At 39.7% G+C, this 25,471-nt stretch overlaps 1 protein-coding gene across 3 annotated transcripts in view; it reads left to right on the top strand.

Moving 5' to 3' along the window:
- pik3c2a (phosphatidylinositol-4-phosphate 3-kinase, catalytic subunit type 2 alpha) overlaps window positions 1-25,471 on the top strand; it is a 153,682-nt gene that overhangs the window by 87,125 nt on the left and 41,086 nt on the right. For all 3 annotated transcript variants that reach the window (XM_059975730.1, XM_059975732.1, XM_059975731.1), the window contains exons 11-18: window positions 1,456-1,678; window positions 9,063-9,185; window positions 13,751-13,918; window positions 15,512-15,623; window positions 16,179-16,318; window positions 18,640-18,828; window positions 23,456-23,549; window positions 24,092-24,186. In XM_059975730.1, coding sequence (XP_059831713.1) covers window positions 1,456-1,678; window positions 9,063-9,185; window positions 13,751-13,918; window positions 15,512-15,623; window positions 16,179-16,318; window positions 18,640-18,828; window positions 23,456-23,549; window positions 24,092-24,186 — 1,144 coding nt within the window. The remainder of the gene's footprint in view (window positions 1-1,455; window positions 1,679-9,062; window positions 9,186-13,750; window positions 13,919-15,511; window positions 15,624-16,178; window positions 16,319-18,639; window positions 18,829-23,455; window positions 23,550-24,091; window positions 24,187-25,471) is intronic.

The following is a 25,471-nucleotide window of genomic DNA, read 5'->3' on the forward strand; positions in this document are numbered from 1 at the left end:
GTTTTCCTAGGTATTGATATCAACAGCACTGTTTTCACAATTGCATAGGATATTTGGATGCTGTTTTCAATTATTAATTGTGAGTTGTTTTATACTTTATTTACACAAAACTGCAGAGCATTCTTTTTGTGCAAACAGATTGTGATTAAGTGTAGAAGTATGATACATCATATAACCTTTTGAACATTTACTTGCAATTTGCAGAGGACAAGCTGTTTCAGTTAAATTTAAAATAGAAACACAAAATACTGAATAAGTCAGACTATTTCCATGGAAGGAGAAACAGAATTAATGCCTCAAAACTGGGAAGGAGATAATAGGACTATCTGTCTTCTTGGAAATAATGCAAATGGAGTATTGTGAACCATTTTGGGCCCTTTATCTAAGAAGGAATGTGCGGGCATTGGAGAGAGTCCAGAGGAGGTTCACAAGAATGATTCCAGAAATAAAAGTGTTAACATTTAAGGAGCATTTGATGTCTCTGAGCCTGTACTCATTGAAGTTTGGAATGAATGAAGGGGATCTTATTGAGACCTATCGTATATTGAAAGGCCTGGATAGAGTGGACATGGAGAGGGTGTTTCCTGCAATAGGGGAATCCTGGACCAGAAGGCACAGCCTTAGAATAGAGCAGGGGTTCCCAAACATTTTCATGGCATGAGCACCCTAGCATTAGCTGAGGGTTCGTGGAGCCCAGGTTGGGAACTCATGGAATAGAGGGACATCCATTTAGAACAGAAATTAGGAGGAATTTCTTTATGAAGTTTTGTGAATCTGTGGAATTCATTGCTGCAAACAGCTGTAGAGGCTAAGTCATTGAGTATATTTAAAGTGGAGGTTACTGGTTCTTGATTAGTGAAAGATTATGAGAAGCAGGAAAATAGAATTGAGAGTGATGATATCAGCCACGATGGAATGGTGGAATAGACTCAATGGGCTAGCTCTTCTCCTTTGTTTTGTGGTCTCATGATTCCTGTGGTGGAATGGAAGATCAGGTGTATCACTATTTGATTTTATTTATAATGCCTTATATACTTCCGTGTTGAAGTGCACAGAGATGAAACCGTGATCCACATCCAGCCCGCATTTCTCTACAAAGTGCATCAACCACAAACCAGCACAATCAGGCCCAGTATGTAGCGGTGATGATACATGAATGAAGGATTTCTTTGTGCTGGAGTAGCAAAGTCTTCACATTGTGCAAATGGCCCTTTGTTAGCACAATTCATGCTGTACAAGATTTTATTTCCTGCTTAGAAATGATGTGGACTGTGATGCTTGATTTTTTTTTCTTTTTGAATCCAAGTTGTATGTTAATTCAACTTGGGTAACCTGCATGGTTTAGTTTGTGACATTGTAATATTTTTCCCGTATACTTTCAGCTAAGTTAAAACACATCTGTACAACGTCAATGTATGGATTTCAATAAGAAAGCATGTTGTACTCTGATTTCAGGATCTTCACCTGCAGTAAGTCCTCTGAAGGCAAGCATCCATGACCTAACACAGGCTGTCTATGACCTACTACAGCTCTACTTGAGTTCTTTTAGCATCAGTCTGGGTGCCACTGAGAATCTGCCACTGAGTACTAAGTGCACGAAGGAAGCACGGACCACATCAGAACACTTGCAGTTCACACTGTTTGCAGCGCACAGGATTCCAAGGACTTGGGTCAGCAGGTGGGTGATGAGACTGTCTCTGCAGCCTTTCAGATCTGATTAGCTCAGGACATAGAGTGCTTAAAAAGTTATGTGAGGCTACATCCACACTACGTCGGATAAATCCATAACCGAAGCTTTTTCTCTTCATTTTTACCCTCCGTCCACACTAGAACAGCGTTTTTGTCCCCCGAAACCGGAGCTTTTCAGAAATCCAGGATGGATATTTTTGAAAATGCTGCTCGGGCAGATCAGTGTGGACGGAGTAACCAGAGACTTTTGAAAACGCTGTCAGACAGCAGTGCGCTATTCCAATGTTTTCTTGAACGCAACCTAACAATTTCAGAACAGACGGCAATGAGACTGAAGCCAGAAGAGTTAGAAATGTACTCTCCAAATACTTTGACCCATAACTTACTGAATAAATAAGTATACTGTACTCACTTTGCCGTTTTCTGTCCTTGCTCATATGAAGGTGGTTTACCTATTTATGCAAGTACTTCTCTGACAATAGATGTATAACAGCCTAATGTAACATTGTATGGAAATACAAGGTAACACTGATGCAGACATACTTTACACATTTAACAAGGTGTTTTATTAATGCAACAGAGTTAGTCAGTTTTTCAATGTTCGTCGTCAACCGTGTCATACAGTCAGTGAATTCCCTGTCGGTTGCCTCTGTACGCTCCAGTATTTGTTTTTTTTTAGTTTTAAGTTCTCCTGCGCGAGAGCCAACAGCTGTCCGTCGTTTTAACTTTTTCTAGTCTGTAACTACACAAATGCGCACTTTTACCACAAGATTCGACACCAAACCTGTCGCTTGTTTTCGGTAGATGTGTTCTGCGCATGCGCAGGAGGAGGAGATTCACCGAAATCTCCGTTTCAATGTGGACAGAGATATTTTCAAAAACGCATAGTGTGGATGCCTATCAATTTTACGCGAAACCGGCATTTTCAAAATTATCTGGTCTTGTGAGGATGTAGCCTGAATGTGTAGAGAGGAGAGCAGCTTTTCTTAAAACAAAAAGATGAGCAAGAGCTGCAAATAGGTTACCTTGTTTGCTGGTCATTTTTTCCTAGTTTAGTGTAGAAAATTTGACCTAGATTTTGAAGTCCCTCCTGTGCATTCCCTGCCAAAAAAAGAAGTGTCTCCTTAAATCTGGAACAGAAAATTATTGCAAGAGCCCTGGGTGTGAATATTTGAATTGCTTGGCCTGTTCGAAAGGAGACTTGAAAACAGTAATTTATTTTAATTTAACAGTTTCTTCTTAATGTATTCTTCTAGCTTGATATGTATTTAACACATTAAATAGTTTATGAAGGTATTATATCAAGAGATTATTTTAAACCGTTGTCTTAAGCATTTAAAATATAATTACCTTTATAGAGTCATGAAGTCACAGAACACTACAGCACGTAAACAGGCCCTTCAGCCCATCTAATCCTGCTGCACTCTATCGACCTACATCCAGACCAAAGCCCCCCCATATCTCTCCTATCCATGTACATATCCAAATTTCTTGATTTAGCATTTAATCTATATCTCTCATAATTTTATTAAATCTCCCCTCATTCTTCTATGCTCCAGGAAATAAAGTCTGAACCGACTCATCCTTTCCATATACCTCAGATTCTCGAGTCCTGGCAACATTCTTTTTAAGTTTTCTCTGCTTTTTTCCGATCTTACTGACTTACTTCCTGTAGCATGGTGACCAAGGCTGCACACAGTACTCCAAATCTACAATATCTTGTAGAACTTCAACTTAACATCGCAACTCCTGTATTCAGTACTTTAATTTGTGAAGGCCAATGTGCCAAAAGCTTTCTTTACAACCCTGTCTATGCAGTGACACCACCTTCAAAGAACTATGGATCTGCTTTCCCAGATTTCTCAGTTCTACCACTTAAAGTTATGGAGAAGTACAGCACTGAAACAGGCTCTTTGGGCCATCTGGTCCATGCTGAAGCATTTAAACTGCCTACTCCCGTTGACTTGCTCTGGAGCTATAGCTCTCCATACCCTAACCATTCATGTACCTTAAACTTCTCTGAAGCATTAAAATCGAGCTCGCAGGCACCACTTGTGTTGCCAGCCCATTCCAGACTCTCATGACCCTCAGTGAAGAAGTTTCCCCTCGTATTTCTCTTAAACTTTTTATCTTTCACCCTTAACCTATGACCTCTGGTTATAGTCCTACTCAATGTCAATGGAAGAAGCCTGCTTGCATTTACCCTATCTATACCCCTCATAATTTTGTATACCTCTATCAAATCTCCTCTCAAATTTCTACATTCCCAGCAATAAAGTTCCAGCCTATTCAATCTTTTCTTATAATTCAGTTCTTCTAGATCCGACAACATCCTTGTAAATTTTCTCTGTACTCTTTCAATCTTATTAATGTCTTTCCTGTAGCTAGGTGACTAAAACCGTAAATAATACTCTAAATTAGGCCTCACCAATATTTTGTATTACTTCAACATAACATCCATGTCCTGTACTTTGATTTCTGAATCCCAATGTGCCAAAAGCTTTCCTTATGACCCTATCTACCTGTGATACTACGCTTAATGAATTAAGAATTTGTATTCCCAGATCCCTTTGCTCTACAGCACTCCTCAGTGCCCTACCATTCACTGTGTAGGACCTATCCTGTTTGGGCCTACTAAAGTGCAGCATCTCGCACTTGTCTGCATTAAATTCCATCTACCATTTTTTGCAGCCCTTTTTCTCACAGCTCATTTTTCCAGTTGGTCCAAATCCCTCCATAAGTTATGATAGCCTTCTTCACTGTCAACTACCTTGGTGTCATCTGCAATCTTTGATCCAGATCATTGATATAGGTGATAAACAACAACGGACCCAGCATTGGTCCCTGTGGCATTCCATTAGTCAGAGGTCTCCAGTCAGAGAGGCAACCTTCTACTACCACTCTGTGGCTTCTCCCACAAAGCTAATGTCTAATCCAATTTACTACCTCATCTTGAATGCCAAGCGACTGAACCTTCTTGACCAACCTACCATGTGGGACCTTGTCAAATGCCTTGCTAAAGTCAACAACGTCCTCTGCCTTGCCTTTATACATTTTCTTGATAACTTCCTTAAAAAACTCCATAAGATTGGTTAGTCATGACCTTCCATGCACAAAGCCATACTGACTATCCTTAATCAGTCCATGTCCATCCAAATACTTATATATCTGGTCCCTTAAAATACCTTCCATTAACTCTCCCCTCAAATGATGTCAGACTCGCCAGCCTATAATTTCCTAGTATATGGTTAGAGCCTTTTTAAACAGCGGAACAACATTGGCTATCCTCCAATTCTCAGGTGCCTTACCTGTCACGAAGGATGATTTAAATATCTCTGCTCGGGCCCCGGCAATTTCTGCATTTGCCTCCCATGGAGTTCAAGGGAGCACCTTGTGTTCCTTCGGACCCTGTCTTTTTCAGTGCCCTACCTGTCACTGTATAAATTGTACAGGTGAAGTCATCAGGGGCCCTGGCAGTCTCGTCAGGAACTGCAGCGTGTGGAAATCCAAGCAAGAATTGGGTTCCAAACTGGCTTGACGGCAGGAAGCAAGAAGCTTCTGTAGGGGTTTTACAGGAGTCTTGTTTTTGTAGCGATTTTATGCGTGACCCTTTCCAGGAATTTCTGGTCCCCTCCCTATAATCTAACCTCCTTATTTTCTACATAACCTGCAACAGAAAGGTCATCAGTACAGTGCATGTTTCCAGGCTACTTTAAATTAATTTATCCTTTCAGAAAATGTTGAATATTGTCGTATTTTGGGATATGTTGCATGTTTGATTTAGTATTTTGCTTCTTGGCACAATTCACTTTTCAAACCAACTTTAATGTTCAGTCACATGGAGTGATTAATGTACCATCACTTAGCTTAAGCACAGCCATTATCTTATTCTGATTAGCCTTGTGCAAATTCACAAATTTTATCTTAAATTGACTAGCAAGTGGCAAGCTGAAGTGAAAAGGTAAGGATAATTTAATCACTGAAAATACAGTGGATTCTGATTGATTGGGACACGTTGGGACCAGTACAATTTGTTTCAGGTGGGAGGAGGATGCAAATGTTTAAGTTAACGAGAAAGTGTACAAAGTATTAGATGTGATGAACATAGCAAGAGTGGAAATATTATGAGGTTTAGCACTTTGAAAGTGCTAGACTGTTAAAAGAAGCAAGAAATAAAATATCAGGAACTTTGATCATTATTTTTCAAACCTCTCTGAGTATAGGAGTTGTGTTAATGGCGTTACGCTAACTTTGTATCCTTGCTGTAAAGGAATGAGGGGATAAACAGAATAATCACACGGTGGTTAGTTTAATTTCAGTGCTGGGCTAATTGTTGGAATCACTTCTCAGAGTATATTAAGCTATATTTTAAAAGGCATAAGTCGATTAAGGTCATTCAGCATAGATTTGTTAAGTAATAGTTTTGTTTGATTAACTCACTTGTTTTTAAAAAGGAACTAGGACAACAAGTGAAGACAATTTGATATAGTTTTCATTGATTCTGGCAAGGCTTTTGACAAGATCCCATAGAGAAGGCTGGGCCAATAAGTTAAAAGCCCATGGGATCTGAGGAGGAATTGAAAATTGGGCCCAAAACTGGCTCAATGGCAAGAAGTTTCTGTGGGGATCTCACAGGGGTCTTGTTAATGGAGCAATTTTAAATGTTTTCCATTTGAACATGGAAGTGGGTGGTGGAGAAATGATAAAGAAACGTGTTGATGATAGAAAAAAGGCTAATTGGTTGATAGGTAGGATGGAAGCTTCAGAATGCAGTAGGAAGTCAGATCAGTTGGACAGACTAATGGCACATGAAGTTTAGTGTAGAGTTTATACTTTTCTGGAGATGTGGCAAATCAAAGGAATGTACAATAAATGTGAGAATACTGAGCAGCGTGGAGAAACAGGCACCTGTCGTCTATATCCAAAGGTATTTAAAGATAGCAGGTTGAGAAGAAAGATAAAGAGGCATAAATGATCCTTTTTATTAGCCAAAGCTGAAAACGTAAGAGCTGGGAGAGGTATAAATGTATTTAACACTACTTAGATCACAGCTCAAGTCCTACATACACTTCTGGTCTCCACATTTTGGGAAAGTAATTTGCACTGGTGAACCTTATTATACTAAAAATGCAAAACAGATGTGGATTGCTGTTTTCTGTTGATTGGAGTTGTGTATTAATATGCATTTTAAAGTATTTTACTGAATCTGTTGAAGGCTTTTTTTATGGCTGGTTATTTTCTGGCTCTAAAATTGACTTGTCCAACAGTACTCTAGCTAATGTATTATGATAGGAAAGACACTCTAGAGTAGTTGATCTTAATGATCTTGAATTGACTTATTTTTGAATCCAGTTATATTCATCTGTGTTGCTATGCAGAAGAAACCACATAATAATATTGCATATCTAAATGGTAAATGCTGGAAATGTGCATTTTTTCCCATTTACATTTGATAATATCACAGCAGCACAACAGTTTTAAATGAGTTTTATTCAAATATTTTTCAATGTCTTATACCTTAAGATGCACTCAATCTGGTCGTCTTTTTCCTCGGGGGGAAAATCTACAAAAATGTAGATCTTTTTCCGTTGTTTGAGCAAGTTGTGCTTTCAAAGTGAAAAATAACTTGATGAAATTAGGAACACTTCCAATTAAGGGCACCATTTCACAAATGTAGTTCACAACTAAAATTCAGTGGTCAACATGGGGCTGGAGATTCAAAAAGATGGCCTCCATTATTGTGTGAAATAACAATGAACTATTATGTAGTGTTCAAATTTATCACATAAAAGCTAGAAAAGGAATTTGAAATGTATACTGTCAGAGGGGGCCAAGTTTTGTTGTTCCTTGTAATTCAAGTTTGCCATATAATATATTTGGGAATTGAAAGGTGCTGAATCTTAGTGCTGCATTCAAATAACTGTTGTACCTAAGTATTGAACACCATTCAAATTGCCTTGCATTTTTATTCAAAATACCTTGTGCCATTTCCTCATTGCAGTCCTTAACCTCAAGGTAACTGAAGTGGTTATCCAAATGTTACAAGAAAATTTGGCCTTGTAGTATCCATGCAAATAATATGTCTAACAACCATTTTCTTGAAGTTCCAAATTATTGGCAGTTGCCTCCTGGTTGCGACCGTCACTATTTGCAGAGCTGGTGTGGAAGTACGATGCTGCTTCACTTTACCTGAGCTCCCAGCAACAGCTGCTCTACTAAAACCAGTGAGTGGAAAGGGGCTAAGAGTTGTGGAAATAAACTGGTCAGTCATGGGTTTTGAGCCCAGAAGTCAATGTCCTGATTATGTCTGCATTACTTGTGCTGGGGTGGGGGTTTTCATATGATGGCAGACATTCTTTTTGAAATTTTTTTTAAAAAGTGCTCGTTACAGTATTGATCAATTAGGCCCACTTTTTAGTGGGCCTATTCAGAATGATTTAGTTGCTGTAGCATACAGATGTGAGACTGTTCTGCCCTGAAGGTCTCCTTATTAAAACATTGTAAAATCATAAAAATGTTTCTGAATAATCCCTTTGAGGTAAATATTGAGACCTTGTTCCTCTCTTCTCTTGCCACAATACCATGGAGTTCTTCTTCCATAAAGTCCTCAAATACATTACATTTACGGGTGATTTTTATTTTTATTTTGTTTGCAAATTTGCCTTATTTCAACTGTGCAGTCAGCTATGTTTTCATGGTTTACATAGGACAACTCACATGCTGCAGTGCAAAATTCTGGTAGGCAAAAAGTTCACTTGTTTATTTTACCATAATATAAATTCAAATTGGGGCCAGTTCCATGTGGACTTCATCTAAGTTGCACAAAATTGGTTTTATTTTTAAATTGGTATGTATAGAAAAATACTTTGAAGAATATATGGATGTAAATGTATTCCAATCATAAACGTGTTGATCAAAATTCTCAATGACAAAAGATGGTCACAGATCACTTATGGAAGGAATGTAGAGCAGGGTAGTTGTTTCTCTCAAACTCCTATTAAGTATGTACATTGTACCGAGTTCAGAAGCTTGAAAGAGATTCAAAGGTAATTTATTTTCCTTAGCCCAGTCTGCATAATTGTATCCCAATGTATTAATGAAAAAGTGAGTGAGGACCAGAATTTGAAATCAGTTGAGATTTAAAGAAGAACATGCATGTTATCCAAAAGCAGCTTTTAATTCATAAATCAGTCATTTTTTCCCTGACTGTATTTAATGTGAATCTCCTCATTTCATTTTATTGAATTTGGTAAAGGGATTCTTGCATGTGCTTCTGTTTTAAATTTGGTATATAAATGTTGTTTTGTTCCACAAGCAGTAATCAAAAGTATACTTCAGTTAAATGCAGTTCTTGTGATATTTTTTTCCCTCAGTTTTGAGAAATACTTTTTGATGTGTTCGTTGACCTACAATGGGAAGGATCTATTTAAACCGGTGCAATCCAAGAAGGTTGGGACATATCGCAATTTCTTCTATCATATCAAATGGGATGAGCTGTGAGTATATTTTTGTTTCACGTGCATACAATTGAGTTCTTGGAATGGAAGGAATCTGAAATAATTTCTTTTTTTCTTGAAATACTCTAGTCAGCATCATTTGTGGAAAGAGAAACAAATCTAATATTTCAGAACACTGATCTGCCTCAGAGTCATTGACCTTAAATGTTTTCTCTTATTATTGGTGCCAGCTGATTTGTGAAACATTTACTGTGTTTTCTGTTTTTATGAGCTACATATTGATTGAGTTTTGCAATACTGTCAGAAGTGCTGTCAAACATCAATTTTTTTTTTCCATTTTCTGTCATACTTGGATCTCTCGGTGATCCAGTCAATTGAAGAAATTAGCTGTTGACCCAAACCACTTGAAGAATGGCACATCACAGAGTTGGTTGCTACATGCTGAAGTATTGAGTGAGTTTGGGTGCTGTAGGCCAGTGGCCCCCAACCACCGGGCCGCGAGGAAATGATATGATTTGGCGATATGAAACGATACGAGTCAGCTGCACCTTTCCTCATTCCCTGCCATGCCCACTGTTGAACTTGAACACAGACGAGGTCATCAGTTGGTCATTAACGTACAACTACTTGATGAGTAAAAAACAAGTGTCACTTGAGAGTTTCTTTGGAAGAGGTGGTAGGGGACATAAAAGGCCTAACAATGATGATAACGCAGAGGCAGCTGAGGTCGAGACAGGGAAAAAAAAAGAAAGCTTCCTTCAGCAGAAAATACGACGAGTCGTACATGAAATATGGCTTTAGTATGACTGGTGACTCACACGCTCCAAGCCCCCTGTGTGTGATATGTGGAGACAAGCTGTCTAATGAGGCAGTGAAGCTCTCAAAACTGCTTCGGCACATTGAGCCCAAGCAACCTGCACTTAAAGACAAACCCGTTGAGTTTCCTGAGAGGAAAAAACATGAGCAAGCAGGACAGCAGTAAGTGCTGAGAGCCACCACCTCCACAAATGCTGCTGCTCTGAGAGCGTCATACTTAGTGGCTAGCCGTATTGCTAAGGCTAAGAAGCCTTTCACTGTTGGTGAAGAATTGATTCTGCCTGCTGCCAAGGACATGTGTCGTGAACTGTTGGGGGAAGCTGCAGCTAACAAGATGGCACAGGTTTCTCTTTCAGCTACCACAGTTTCAAGGAGAATCGATGACATAGCGGAGGACATCGAAGCATAGCTGTTGGAGCGGCTTAACGAGTCACCATGGTATGCTATCCAGGTCAATGAGTCTACCAATGTCAACAACAAGGCAATACTGCTGGTTTAAGTATGATATATATTTCAAGACTATGTGCACGAGGATATGTTCTGTGCACTGCCACTGCCAACTAACACAACTGGGACAGAACTATTCAAGTCTTTGAATGACTACATGTCAGGCAAACTGGACTGGTCATTCTGTGTTGGAATATGCACAGACGGGGCGGTAGTTATGACTGGACGGCTGTCTGGTTTCACTACCCGAGTCAAAGAGGTTGCTCCTGAATGCCAGTCTGCACACTGTCATACACAGGGAAATGCTGGCTAGCTGAAAAATATCACCTGATCTTAACAGCACATTGAGTGATGTTGTTGAAGTTATCAATCACATCAAAGCAAAAGCCCTTAACTCACGTCTTTGCAAGGAAATGGATGTAGGGCACAAATGCCTTCTCTTCCACACTGAAGTCAGGTGGCTATCAAGTGGGAGAGCCCTGGCCAAGGTTTTTGAGTTAAGAGAGCTGCTACAGAGATTTCTTTCAGGAAAAAAGTCAACACTGGCAGCACACTTCAGTGATGAGGAGTGGATAGCAAAATTCGCTTATCTGTGTGACAGATCTTCAACCTGCTCAATGAACTCAATTTGTTACTTCAGCGGAGAATGACAACGGTCTTCAAGCCAAACTAGAACTGAGGGGATGGCGAGTGGACAGGGGCATATTTGACATGTTCCCAAAATTAGCTGGGATTTTTGTAGAGACTGAGGCTGCACCGTTCTTCTCACAGCTGGTGCATGATCATTTATCTTCGCTGTCGACAGAATTCGAGCGTTACTTCCCAACCGCAAATGACCCAAGACGTGTAAAGGAATGGGTCCGTGACCCATTTGTGAATGTCCCCGGTGAATCATCCACGTCAACACAGAAAGATGATCAACTTCTCGAGCTTGCAAATGACGGTGGGCTGAAAAGTATGTTTGACATAACATCTCTGCCAGCATTCCAGATCAAAGTCAAGACTAAATATCCTGAGATAGCCACAAAAGCACTGAAAATGTTGCTTCCATTTCCAACATCATATCTCTGCAAAGTGGAGTTTTCTGCAATGGATGCAATGAAAACTAAATTGCGGAATAGACTGGACATAAGGAACCCCCTTCGAGTATCGCTGTCTCCCATCACCCCTTGATGGGACCATCTTGTTGCAGGGAAACAAGCCCAGGGCTCCCACTGATTCAGCAATATTGGTGTGTTGCAATGATTTAATATGTTCATATGAGGAAAATATGCGCTGTGTGTTTAATATCCAAACGTTACTTAAATGTTATGATGCTATTGACTTATAAGTGACTTATAATTGACATCCCTGTATTCTTGTGAGGAAAATGTGCGCTGTGTGTTTAATATTAAATTCGTTAAATAAACCTTTTTAGAAATAAAATTGAGTGTATTAGCCACCTGTAAGTGACTTAGTTGACTTATCACCTATATTCCGGTTGTGATTAAACCCCACCCCCGTCGGTGGCCAGTCTGCAAGAATATTGTCAATATTAAACTGGTCCGCAGTGCAAAAAAGGTTGGTGACCCCTTGCTGTAGGCAACCAATTTTAGAAGGAGCTGTGGTAATGGCACTTCTCATTTCTGCAATTCGTACTTGATCATTTTGGTTGAGAACTGGTTTGTACTTGACCGGTCATTTTGTTCACAGTACAAGTTTGAAGTTTAAAAAAATAGCTGACTGGATAAGCTGTGGAACCTGATTTAATATTCACGGAATCATACTGGTACAAACACCAGGATAAGTAGGAAGATGTAGGAGGGAGGAATTAACGAACTGATATGGATGAGGGAGAGGAGGTGTGATGGGGAAAGTTAGAAGAGAAAATTAGCCTTGTTTCATTCTATTGATAGCTTTTCAAAAGAGACAACTTGGAATTTAAAGGCAAGTTGCAACTTCTTTACAATTCCTGAACCCTTGTTTATGAAGATTGAAATGCCATGAGCAATGATTTTTAGTTTCCCTTTCTTCTAACAATGTATGGTTGGAAGTGATGAACATCTTTACTTTTTATTTGAATTTTTTCTTGTCATCTGCATTTAAGTCCATCCCATCCTCAGTTAATAGATGCTCTGTTTTTAAAGATGTCCATAAGTCAATTTTTGTCATTATGTCAGAAAATAGACAAAAATCACTCTGTGGTAATTCTATCTCCACAGTATTGTAATGAATGCCAACAAAAGCACATACGACTGAAGAAACTAATTCTACCCTTCATTGGAATGAATGTTTGTGTGTACGTCAGACTTAAGAATTTAATACAGTATTATGAAAGTTCACTTAAACATATGGGTGCTCATAAAGTGGGTACTCTTAATCCAGATACAGCCTGTATGCCAAAACTGATTCTCAGTGATGTTGAAATGAGATCACTCTAATGGGCTGTAGTTTAAAATGCTCAATGGGATCCATGTAGAATAGTCGCCAAAGAGTAAGTTAAGAGGACAAACTTTCAATGCTTTGTGAGCTTTTGACCTCTGCAGCTTTCACTTTTTTTTAATTGACATCTTCAAATGATGTACAAACAGAAAGTCAGAAAGAGCTGCAAACAATTATTTATAGCTTTCTGTTTGATGTTGCCTATTAGGCAAGTTTCCACTCACATCTTCAGCCTGGAACAGTTCGGCCTTTTCCTTTGATTAATTATTCATATCATAGTTGTGCTCTCCCAGTGGATTTGGTCAACTTTCAGGGAGATGGAGCAAACAGTGAGTACAATAATGTAAGACTTACCACCAAACACAGGAACAAGTGCAGAATTACACTGTTCATTTTAATGTCGTTGAGAGGCAAATTTGCTAATTCTGTCTATAGTGAAGTTTTTTTTAAAAAGATTAGCAGGTACTATTTTTGAAAAAAGCATTCTGACACAAAGCTAAATTTAGACTGTCTCTCATGAGTAAACCCAGCAATGTAGAACTATTGAATAGAAGGAATTTGTGGTTTTCACTGCACTTGAATAGGAGCAGCTTCAAAGTTAATGATTCTGAAACTAGGTCATCAGTGCTAAATTGTTTGTACAACCAAGGGCTTACATGGTCTTGCAATAAAACTGTAATGCCTCATTTTCTTTGAGGTTGCCTTTTTCTGTGTCATTCCATATGTGGTCTATGATTAATGTTTTTAATCTTATGCTTTTCAGTTTCACTTGGTTGATAGAGGTAATGTGAAAACCTTGTGTTAATATGTAGGTGCTTTTTCAGTTTCAATCCTGGCCAAGTTAAATGGTTCAAATAAATATTTCTACAAACTACTACTTCGTGGTCCCTGACCAGCCATTTAATGTCCTTACCTTTCAGAATCAGTTTTCCTGTTCAGATTTCACAGTTGGCCCTTGAAACAATGCTATGTCTCAGTTTGTATGGAGTTCCAAATCCCTCAGCAGCTGGATCGCCAGATTCTAACAAACAAAGAAAGGGACCTGAGTACCTCGGTCGAGTCTCCGTGCCTCTCTTTGACTTTAATCGGTAATATTCTTTATCTCATCACCTCAGCACACTGTGACAAGTTAGATGAGTATCCTATTTTGATGGATTATGCTGATTTTCAGTTTGGGGCTCCATAGGGAGCCACCAGCTTGTTGTTATTCACATGTTTGTACATTCTGGACTTCAGTTGAATTCAGTTGCGTTCCTGATGGTGCTGAGACAAGGGAACAGATTCACTTCATACCTGGCTAGTCAAACACCTGTGTACCATCTGCACAAGTGGGACCTCCCGGTGGGCAAACATTTTAATTCCATTTCCCAGTCCCATTCCAACATGCGGATCCATGGTCTCCTCATATGCCAAGATCAGGACACCCTCAGGATGGAGGAACAACACATTGTATTCCATCTGGGTACCCTCCAATCTAATGATGTGAATATCAATTTCTCCTTTCAGTAAACAAATCCCCCCCCCCCACACCCCCATTCTCCACTCTGACCTTTTACTACTTCTCACCTGCTTATACTTCTCCTGGGTCCCCTCCTCCTTCCCTTTCTCCTATGGTCCACTGTCCTCCCCTGTCAGCTTCTCCAGCCCTTGAAAATTCCCACCAACCTGTCTTCACCTATCACCTTCCGGCTAGCCTCTTTTCCCTACCCCCCCCCCCCACCTTTTTCTTCTGGCATCTTCCCTCTTCCTTCTCAGTCCAGAAGAAGGGCCCCGGCCCAAAACATCGACTGTGTATTCCCTTCTATAAATGCTGCCTGGCCTGAGTTCCTCCAGCATTTTCTGTGTGTTGCTCTGGATGCCCAGCAACTGCAGACTTAACTCGTGTTTGTTTTCAAGCTTATGCCCAGCCATAGATTGAGAGTCTCATGCATCCAAATTGAGTTATTTTGTATTTTATTCACTAACTTAAATGTAGTTCAATTATGTACCTGATTACTGGAAAGACACAGGAACAATAGGAAAGGTCTTCTGACCAGATTGGTTCATTGTCACATACGTCAGGGTGCAAAGAAATTCCCAAGATTGGTAAAAATAAGTACCATGAAGAGAACAGCATAGAACCGTGGTGCAAAGATTATATTTCAGTCTGAAGTAGTACAAAAAGAAATGCAAAATAATGTGACAATAATGGAATAACTGGGAGCTAAATTATGAGCATGGAAATGTGGCCATTGGGGTGCTGCCCAAGGCCCTCTTCTAGTACCCTGCTCCATTTTGCAAGGCCTAAGCAGTGGCTCCTCCAACACCTTGGGAGCCTTGCAACCATAAAATGTTGGTGCATCTGCAAGGCACAAGTTAGATCAAAGACTTTATATTTGACAAACACGTTGCTTGCTATGTTTCCAATAGTGGCAGAGTCTAGGACCAGTGGGTCCAGCCTGAGAGTAGGAGGGCGTCCCTCTAGAATAGAGACAAGGAGGAATTTCTTTAGCCAGATGGTGGTGAATCTGTGGAAATCATTGGGTATATTTAAAGCAGATGTTGATAGGTTCTTGATTAGTAAAGATGTCAAAGGTTATGGGGAGGAAGCAGGAGAATGGGGCTAAGAGGAATAATCATCCATGGCTGAATGGTCTAATTCTGCTTCTGAGTCTTATGGACGTATCTGCTTTATTTCACAGTGTGTTAACAAGTGGAAGAAAGCTACTTGGTCTCTGGACATCAGAGTCTGTGAATCCAGGTGGTACGACTATCAATAAGAAGGGAAGCTCAATGGAGAGAGTTGTGTTGCAGGTGAATTTAGATCATTCTGAAAGAAGTTTAATCTCAGATATTTTCAACTCTGTACTTTTCCATGAAAACCTTGTTTGATTTCTAAATAGAAATTACAGCTAGTAACTAGAAGTGATAATTTGTTTCAAAAGGGATGTTTTTTTTTAAATTAAACTATTAGTTTAACTGAGCATACTTTGCTAATGGATGACCAAAACCAAGGACATATTTCAGCCAAAGCTAAATGCTGACTTTAAAAATGCTGGACCTCAGTGAGCTCTAATGATTTCCCATCCCAATACCATGTTTTCTTCTCGTTCTTTCAGATATTCGATGTACTTTTTTTGCCAATATTTGCACTGTAACAAGCATCCATATTTCCTTGCAAACAACTCGAGACCTTGAATTTCTTTTAATGATCACCAAAAACTTGAAACAAAATGCATTTTATATTGCAGCAATAAATCTTGCTTGTTCTGTCTCCTTGTGTGTTTTATATGCTTTAAGTGTATATTTCTTGTATACAACAGGCCACAGTACAGCAGACTCTAACTTTTACTTTCATTTTCAATTTAGGTGGATTTTCCATCATTTGCATTTGACATTCTCTACTATCCTCCAGAGTCCAGTCGAATGACTGAGTTCGGGTTTGAAACACTTGATCAAGGTTTCCAGAAACAGCTTCTTGACGTGTTTGCTAAGGACTTGACATTTGAGTAGGTTCTTCCTGTTCAGTTCAGCATTATATTTGAATTTGCTACTCATGCAGTGTTCCATTCAATGAATCATGTGTATCATTCAGCTTATGATATTTATTTGGATATACTATCATAGGTTTTGAAAAAAAAAGAAATGATACAAAATTAAATACATTCATCTGGTATGCCTTGTAATCTGCAGTGAAGTAGCTGTTTAACTAAGTTGAACTGATGTCAAATTCAGAAAATGAATTATTTTGTAGATTTACTTGGCTGATTTAACAGTGACAAAGGCAATATTTATTTTTAACCTTTATGTTGAAAAGATTACTACTGCATATGAAAGACAAAGCCTGATGGGCCAGTATTCCAGTGACTCTCGTGTTTTGCTCCCCACACATTTGTTGGTGAAAACAACATATCATTTAACCAAACAGACCAGAATATACCAAGTTCAATGCCCCTTCTACTGAGCTGGCTAATCTGAATCATTTATGCAACAAAATACAAGCTATTTGGCAAGAGTGAGATTTTCTATATCCAAAGCCAGTTTCTTATTGCAGAGCTACTGGGTATCTGTTTCTTTCCTTCCTTCCTCTTTCCTTTCCTCTTGAGTATGGATTTTACAAATAACTGTGGTGTCACATCCAGAAGGTTATTTCCATCCGTTATCAGATCATAACATAAAGAAATACATTTGGCAATTCAGTTGCTTTTAAAACTTAAAGTCTGCACAGAATTCTGCACTCTTAGCTGTTGATTTTGGTTTGGATTTCTGTTTTTTAGTGCATTGATTCTTGTATACTCACTTTCAGTAACTTGTTCGTGTACAGACATAATATTTATTTATTGGGATACAATATGGATTAGGCCCTTCCAGCCCTTCCAGCCATGCTGCCCAGCAATCTCTTGATTTAATCCTAATCCTGGGACAATTTACAGTGACCAATTAACATACCAACTGGTACATCTTTGAACTGTGGGAAGAAACCGGAGCACCCAGAGGAAACCCATATAGTCACAGAGAACGCACAAGCACCTTACAGACAGTGGCAGGAACTGGGCCTGGGATGCTGGTGCTGTAAAGTGTTGTGCTAACCTCTGTTCTGAAAAGGTTACAGTTGAACTTCAGTGCACATTAAGTGCTTGCGATATCTAAGTTCAAAGTAAATTATCGAAGTACATTTTAGTTGTCATAAATTGAGATTGAGTTAGATTGAATTAGTTGGGACTGAGATTGTCATTTAGTTGAGATTCATTTTCTTGCAGGCATCATCAGGAAAACAAGAGAACTAATAGAATTCACAAAAAAATACATAGGCAACCCATGCTCTCAGTTGTATGCTTTTATTTACATAATCTGTCTTTTGTACATGGGCCGTAAAGAGTCTTGGAAAGTGAGTCTGTAGGTTGTAGAACCAGTTCAGAGGAGTCCAGATTGATGTTATGCATACAGGTTCAGGAGCTTAATGGTTGGAAGGTAGTAGCTCTAAATAATACCTTGCTTCAGCTTCTTTGGAGCCAGCGTTCTGGTATCATGCCTGCAGGTGCCAGTACACCTAGTATTCATGTTAAGTAATTATTCCTTCATGCATGAGACCAGATAAAATGTCTGTGCATATACTTAACCATGAAGCTACTATATACCACCCCTACTGAGCCTTATTGTGCAGAAAAATACAAATTGCGTCCACAGAAGATGCCTGACCCATTGAGTTCCTCCAGCAGAGGAATAGTTAACGTTTCAGGTTTGCGAGATGCAGTAGCCTCCTAATCCCTAATTGCCCTTGAGAAGGTGGTGGTAGCTGCCACCTTGAACTGCTACAGTTCTTAAGGTGGTGGTGGTATACCCACTGTGCCGTTATCTCTCAGATTTTAACCTAGCAACAGCAATTTCTTTTCTAAGTTAGGGTGGTGTGTGGGTTGGAGGGCACCGAGAAGTTGCCTGCTTTTGCTGCCCTTGCCCTACTGGCTAGTAGAGGTCATGGGTTTGAAAGATGCAGTCAGAGTAGACAGTGGTACAAATTACTTCTACTGTGCATCGATGTTGGATTGAGTGAACACTTGCAGATTTGTTATTTACCCTGTAGGCTGCCATATCCTGTATGGGGTTGAGCTTCTTCACTGTTGCTGAGCTGCACTCATCCAGATAACTCTTGTCTGAATTATGCCTGTCTGGGATAGATACCATAGGAATGGTTTGTGAGCTAAGAATGTAATGTAATGTGCTTACTTTTTCACAGGATATTGTGGGTCTCATTTTATGGAGAAGATGGTTTGTCCTTTATAGTAGGATAATGAAAATGATTGTTTTAATAAGCAGTTTTATTTATCTGCAGACTGTCCAAGGCAGATAAAGAGCTTTTGTGGGATAAGAGGCAGTATTGCTTTTCCCACATTAATAGCCTTCCCAAGATACTTGCTAGTGCACCAAGTTGGGACTGGGATGCTCTACCAGAAATCTACTCTCTTCTTCAACAATGGACACCACTCCCTCCTGTCTCTGCTCTGGAGTTACTGGATTCCAAGTAAGATTTCTTACTAATGTCTGACTTTTCTTCAAATGGAACCGTAATGTTACTTAGTTTTATTTCTCTGACTGGAGCCCTGTGATTAGTGATGTGCCTCAGAGATTGGTGCTGGGTCTGTTGTTGATTGTCATTTATATCAGTGATCTGAAATGATAACATGGTAAACTGGATTAGCAAATTTGTGGGGGGAGCAAGGAAGACTATCAAAACTTGCAGCAGGATCTGTACCGGCTGGAAAAATGGGATGAAAAATGGCAGGTGGAATTTAATGCAGTCAAGTGTGAGGTGTTGCATTTTGGGAGGCCCAACCAGGATTGGTCTTATACAGTGGAGTGCATCGGACACTGAGGAGTGCAGTAGAACAGAGGGGTCTGAGAATACCTACCCATCATTCTTTGAAAGTGGTGCCGTAGGTAGATAAGGTTGTAAAGAAAGCTTTTGATGCATTGGCCTTCACATATCAGAGTACAAGACTTGGGATGTTATGTTGAATTTGTGTAAGGCAGTGGTGAGGCCCAGTCTGGAGTTTTGGCCACTTATGGGCAAAATGTCACTAAGATTGGAAAAAGTGCAGAGAAAATTTACAAGGATGTTGCCAGGACTTGAGGGCCTGAGTTATACGGAAATGTTGAATAGTTAGGACATTATTCCCTAGAATGAGGGGAGTTTTGATAGAGGTATACAAATTATGTTGGTTATAGATAGGGTAAATGCAAGCAGGCTTTTTCCACTGAGGTTTGGTGAGACTACAACTAGAAGTCATGGGTTAAAGGAGAAATGTTTAAGAGGGAACAAGGGGGAAATTTCTTTACTTAAGCCCTAACAAGCCATAACGTCCTGGCCACAGCTGCCAGAGTTGCAAATTCACTACCCTCTGGCTAAAGAAATTACTCCGCATCTCTGTTTTAAATGGATGCCACTCTATCCAGAGGATGTGCCCTCTTGGCCTGGACTCCCTCACCATGGCAAACATCCTTTCTACATCTACACTGTCTAGGCATTTCAACATTTGAAAGGTTTCAATGAGATCTCCTTCATCCTTCTGAATTCCAACAAGTATACACCCAGAGCTATCAAATGTTCCTCGTATGATAACCCTTTCACATCTTGCATGACATTCCCATATCATGAATGTGATTTGGGGAGAAAAATAATTAAAAGTTTCTTTCATGCCCTCTGAATGCTTTTTCAACTTATTTTTAATATTTTCATTGGAATCAAATGAAATGATGAAATATAAATTTAAGTGTATTCCATCCTAAGCTGGCGTACAATTCGTAACATTATAGTGTATCTTAAGTAACAAAGTTGACAGTAGCAAGTATACTCAAATCACAGGTTCCTTAAAGGAGTTGTGTAGTATTGATCAAAGCTGAAAATGAACAAATTAAATCATTACACATTTTATAACTGAGTTTCTGTGTTCTTCTGGCATCGTGGGATGTCTGATTTTGTTTTTTTATAGAGTTGTGACCCATTCAGCTATTCAGTTTCTCAGTTCGTTCTGTTCATTGTGTATTTGGAATTCTAAGTTAATGCTAAAATGATCCTTCCCCCCTTCTAGGTGGGGACATCCTTCATTAAGCAGTTGGTTTTGGGTGCAAGCTTTTTTCAGTTAGCTCTTCTCAGACAGATAAAGGAAATGATCTGAAATTGCAATCCACAGCTTTCTATTAAGTTCAAGCCACAGCTGATGTTCACAAAAGCTATTTGTGTGTGATTGTTGGAATTCTGTAAGTGTGACCATTTGGTGAGGGCAGATTCTAGATTTTACACAGGCTATCCATCAGCAAGGAACTAAATCTTTGACGATCATCATCCTTGGTGGTGATCCTCAACGACACCTCTTCAGCCAAGGAAGTAGAGCAGCATTTTTGCTTCCTGAGAATTTTAAGATGAGTGAGGCTCCCACCTCCCACCACCACCTCCATTCGAACCTATTTTTAGAAGAGCACCATTGAGAATTGAATTGAACTGACTTTATTTCTTACATCCTTCACATACATGAGGAGTAAAAATCTGTATGTTACATCTCCATCTAAATCTGCCATACGCAATCATAGTAATTTATAATAAATAGAACAGTCAATGTAATATAGAGTACACTCAAATCAGTATCAGTTCATCAGACTGATGGCCTGGTGGAAGAAGCTGTCCTGGAGCCTGTTGGTCCTGGCTTTTATGCTGCGGAACCACTTCCCGGATGGTAGCAGCTGGAATAGATGGTGGTTGGGATGACTTGGGTCCCCAATGATCCCATGGGCTCTTTTTTACACACCTGTCTTTGTAAATGTCTTGAATCATTGGAAATTCACAACCACAGATGCGCTGTCCGCACCACACTCTGCAGAAATCTGCAATTAAGGGCAGTACAGTTCCCATACCAGGCAGTGATGCAGCCAGTCAGGGTGCTCTCAGTTGTGCCCCTGTAGAAAGTTCTAAGGATTTGGGGGCCCAAACCAAACTTCTTCAACCATCTGAGGTGAAAAAGGTTCTGTTATGTCCTCCACACCACCACACCACACCTCCACACCTCCACACCACCACACCACATGAGATTCTCGGTAATGTGGATGCTGAGGAACATGAAGCTGTTTACCCTTTAAACCCCAGATCCATTGATACCTCCATTCCTCCTGTAATCCACAGCCAGCTCCTTTGTTTTTGTGAGATTGAGGAAGAGGTTGTTTTCTTGACACCACTGTGTCAAAGAGATGACTTCTTCCTTATAGGCCACCAGGTATTTCTTGAGATAAGGCCAATCAATGTAGCGTTGTAGGCAAATTTAATTAGATTGGAGCTTTGACTGGCGATACAGTCATAGGTATACAGGGAGTAAAGGAGGGGACAGGTCACAGCCCTGAGGGGCTCCTGTGTTGAGAGTCAGAGGGTTGGAGGTGAGGGAGTCCACTCTTACCACCTGCTGGCAATCTGACAGGATGTCCAGGATCCAGCTGCACAAGACAGAGTCAAAGTTGAGGTCTCTGAGCTTCTTGTCGGGCCTTGATGGAACTATGGTGTTGGATGCTGAATTGTAGAGTGTCCTGACCAGCTGCAGCAGCATATGGTACAGGAATTGCAAGACATCTGACCACATCCCTACAAAGGGTTGCGAGGACTGTTGAGACCATCATTGAGATCTCTCTTCCACCCATTGATCATGTGGGCTGTGTCCGTGATCCCTCCTATCCATCAGGCAGGAGGTACCATAGTAATAGGACAAGGACTGTTAGGATGGGAAACAGCTTCTTCACCCAGGCAGTGAGACTACTGAACTCCCTGTCAGCATCCAGGTGTCATCACTCATGAAGAGCCAGTGGTGTTATACTGTTTACTTTTTAACTTGTGTTGTAAATGCACTTCATGCTAAATGTCAATCTTCTGGAATTATTTTAATTTATTATTTTGTGGTAATATTACTTTCTGTTGTGTGTGAGTTATATGTATTGTGTTGTGCACCTTAGTCCTGAAGAACGTTATTTTATTTGGTGGTATACAAATATATGCTTGACAATAAACTTGAACTTAATGATCTATTTGATGAAATCCACTGTCATTTTCCCTATTTATTATATAATTCTTTCTGAAATTACCTTATACGTATTTCTTATTTCCAAAGTGTTTGCATTTAGATTTAGCCAGTATTTTGTTTCGTTTTTCTCTCCCTCGCCCTCCTGTCTTTGCCCTGTCTCTGCCTTTGTAGGACCATCTGTAATTTATAACACTCTGGCACAAAATGCAAAATGAGCATGCTGTCTAGTTTTCTGGATTCTGGTGTAAATTTTAGTCAAAAATTTCAATGTGCCACTACTAACAACAAGAAAACATAAAGGACTGTAAAGGATCTGCATGTACTTCATCTACATCTGGGAATCTGTTAAACTATCTGCAAACAACTAAGACTGTACACTTCGGTATCCTCTGTACTTAATAAAATGGCCACTGAGGGCATGTTGTGGGCTTCTGCTGCTGCAGCCCATCCATGTGTTGTGCATTCAGAGATGCTCTTCTGTGCACCATTGTTGTAACACTTGGTTATTTGAGATACTCTCACCTTCCTGTCAACACGAACCAGGCTGGTGATCCCTCTCTGACCTCTCCCATTAACAACCTGTTTTCACCCATAGAATTCACTGGATATTTCTTGCTTTTCACACCATTTCTCTGTAAATTCTAGAGACAGTTGTGCGTGAAAAGCATAGGAGATTGGTTTCTAAGATACTTAAACCACCTTGTCTGGCACCAACAATCATTCCGTGGTTAACGTCACTTAGATCACTTCTTCCCCATTCTGATATTTGATCTGAACAACAACTGAACCTCTTCACCATGTCTGTATGCTTAATGCATTAAGTTGGTGCCACATGATTGGCTGATTAGATATTTGCATTAATAAGCAAGTGTACCTAGTAAAGTGGCTACTGAGTGTATATTGTGTCTGTGTTTTACTGCAGCTGAATGTTTGAAGAGTTTCATTTTAACTTCATAGTTACTCAGCATGGAACAAGCCATTCAGCCCATCAAGTCCATGCCATTCATCAAACTAACCTGCGCTAATGCCATTTCATTCCCCTCACATTTAAAGTGGCATGCTTGAGCATTTGCTCATGAAAGTTCTTTATAGGTTTGCAGATAAGGAAGTGAGAAGTACAGCAGTGAATTGGATTGAACAAATGACTGATGATGAACTGGTTGATTATCTGCCTCAGTTTGTAGAGGTATGTCGTTTGTTTATTCATAATCTCAAACACTTGTACTGTTGCATATTAAATTCTTTTCTAATGCAAAACCTGCTACAGTCTATTTTTAAATTGAATTTTATTTTACATAATTCTATTTCTGGGGAGGTGGAATCAGATGGGAATCTATTAATATTGAAACATTCTCATCAATGATATAGTTGTGATTCCCCAACTAAATCTGCTCACTTACAAAGTATTTTTTTTAATATTGATTTGATTTAAGCTCATTGACCAGAAGCATTAGCATCTGTCTGCAGATAATGCATTTCCAGCAAATGCTGTTTTTATTTCAGACTTCCAGCATCTAACCGATTTTGCTTTTGAGTCAAAATTATTTCTCTTATGTACATTTCTAACAGTTTAGGGCAAAACAGCCTCGTCACTTATAGAAGCTAAGTATATATTTTTTAATTACTTTCGATTTGAATGTCTCCCTGCTGTTCTCGAAAGCCCTTGTTATTTTAAGAGTTTGCTGAAAGTAGTGCGAATTCCATAGTTGCTTTTTGTTTTATTTATAGGCTGTGAAGCATGAGTGTTACCTGGATAATGCATTGGTGAAATTCCTTTTATCTCGAGCCCTGGGAAATGTTTGTGTAGCACACCACTTATACTGGTAAGAAGATAACTTTAAACTACAAACCTTGTGAACATAACTAATGTTATTTTCTTGGCTGACTTCCTTGGGAAAATTTTATTTTTATTTTATTCATTTTCCACTAAAGGTATTATTCCTGCGGCACCTAAACAAGTAGAAAAAATGTATAATTGATTTCAGTGCAGTCTATTATGACGAATGATAATTGGATATATATTTCTATTTGAAAAGACTGTAGCTTCTTTGTAAGGGAATTAATGACTTGCCAATATCAGATGACATTCACAAATGCAGGAATGATTTGCAACAGAATAAAGAAGGTATCAAAGTCAGCAATGAAAATCTCGCACCACCCTGCACTGGCATTCAGATGCACAGTAGTAAAAATCTTATATTAAGTTTGCTTTTTCCTTGGCAAGTGCTCGCTATTTTCATTTTGTGATATAACTATAAGATGGATGCTTTCATACCCATACCTTTGTTGTTGTTGATATGGAACTAGGTCAAATACTCTTTTTATCTTAGTCTGAATCCTCCAATTTCACATTTAACCATCAGGATATACATCCATTTACTAAGTTTACAGTGTTGGTGCGTGGCCTAGTGGATAAGGCATCGGTCACTGGTTCGACCGTCAGCTGAGGCAGCATGTTGTGTCCTTGAGCAAGACACTTAACAACACATTGCTCTGCGACGACACCGGGGCCAAGCTGCATGGGTCCTAGTGCCCTTCCCTTCAACAACATCGGTGGTGTGGAGAGAGGAAGGCTTGCAGCTTGGGCAACTGCCAGTCTCCCATACAACCCTACTCGGGCCTGCACCCTAGAAACCTTTCAAGGCGCAAATCTATGGTCTCACAAGACGAACGGATGCCTATAAGCCAAATTTAAAAGCCCTTTGACTGTTCAGTTCACAGTCAACAAGTCAGCTTTCTGTTGCTACCTGTAAAGGGTAGCCCAGTGCAAATAACACATTCCCCGCAGTTCTTCCTTGTTGTTTCCCCGAGAGAGGGGCTAGTCAAGTAAAGGTGAAGTGATCGGGTGGTTGGGATAAATTGAACCATATCTTTTGCCTTCCCTTCCTCACTAGCATGCTACCTCTCAATTATGAACTCCAATAATATGGCTCAATTTACCAAAATTAACCCCACCTTTGTGTAACTCCCCCTCTTTCACCACTTCCACTGATTCTATGGTCCTGAAGAAGGGTCTTGGCTTGAAACATCGACTGTACTCTTTTCAGCCTGGCCTGCTGAGTTCCTCCAACATTTTGTGTGTGTTGCTATGGTTAGCTTGCTGGCCCA

Source organism: Hypanus sabinus, chromosome 7 (genome assembly GCF_030144855.1).
Source record: "Hypanus sabinus isolate sHypSab1 chromosome 7, sHypSab1.hap1, whole genome shotgun sequence".
In the NCBI taxonomy this organism is placed as follows: domain Eukaryota; kingdom Metazoa; phylum Chordata; class Chondrichthyes; order Myliobatiformes; family Dasyatidae; genus Hypanus; species Hypanus sabinus.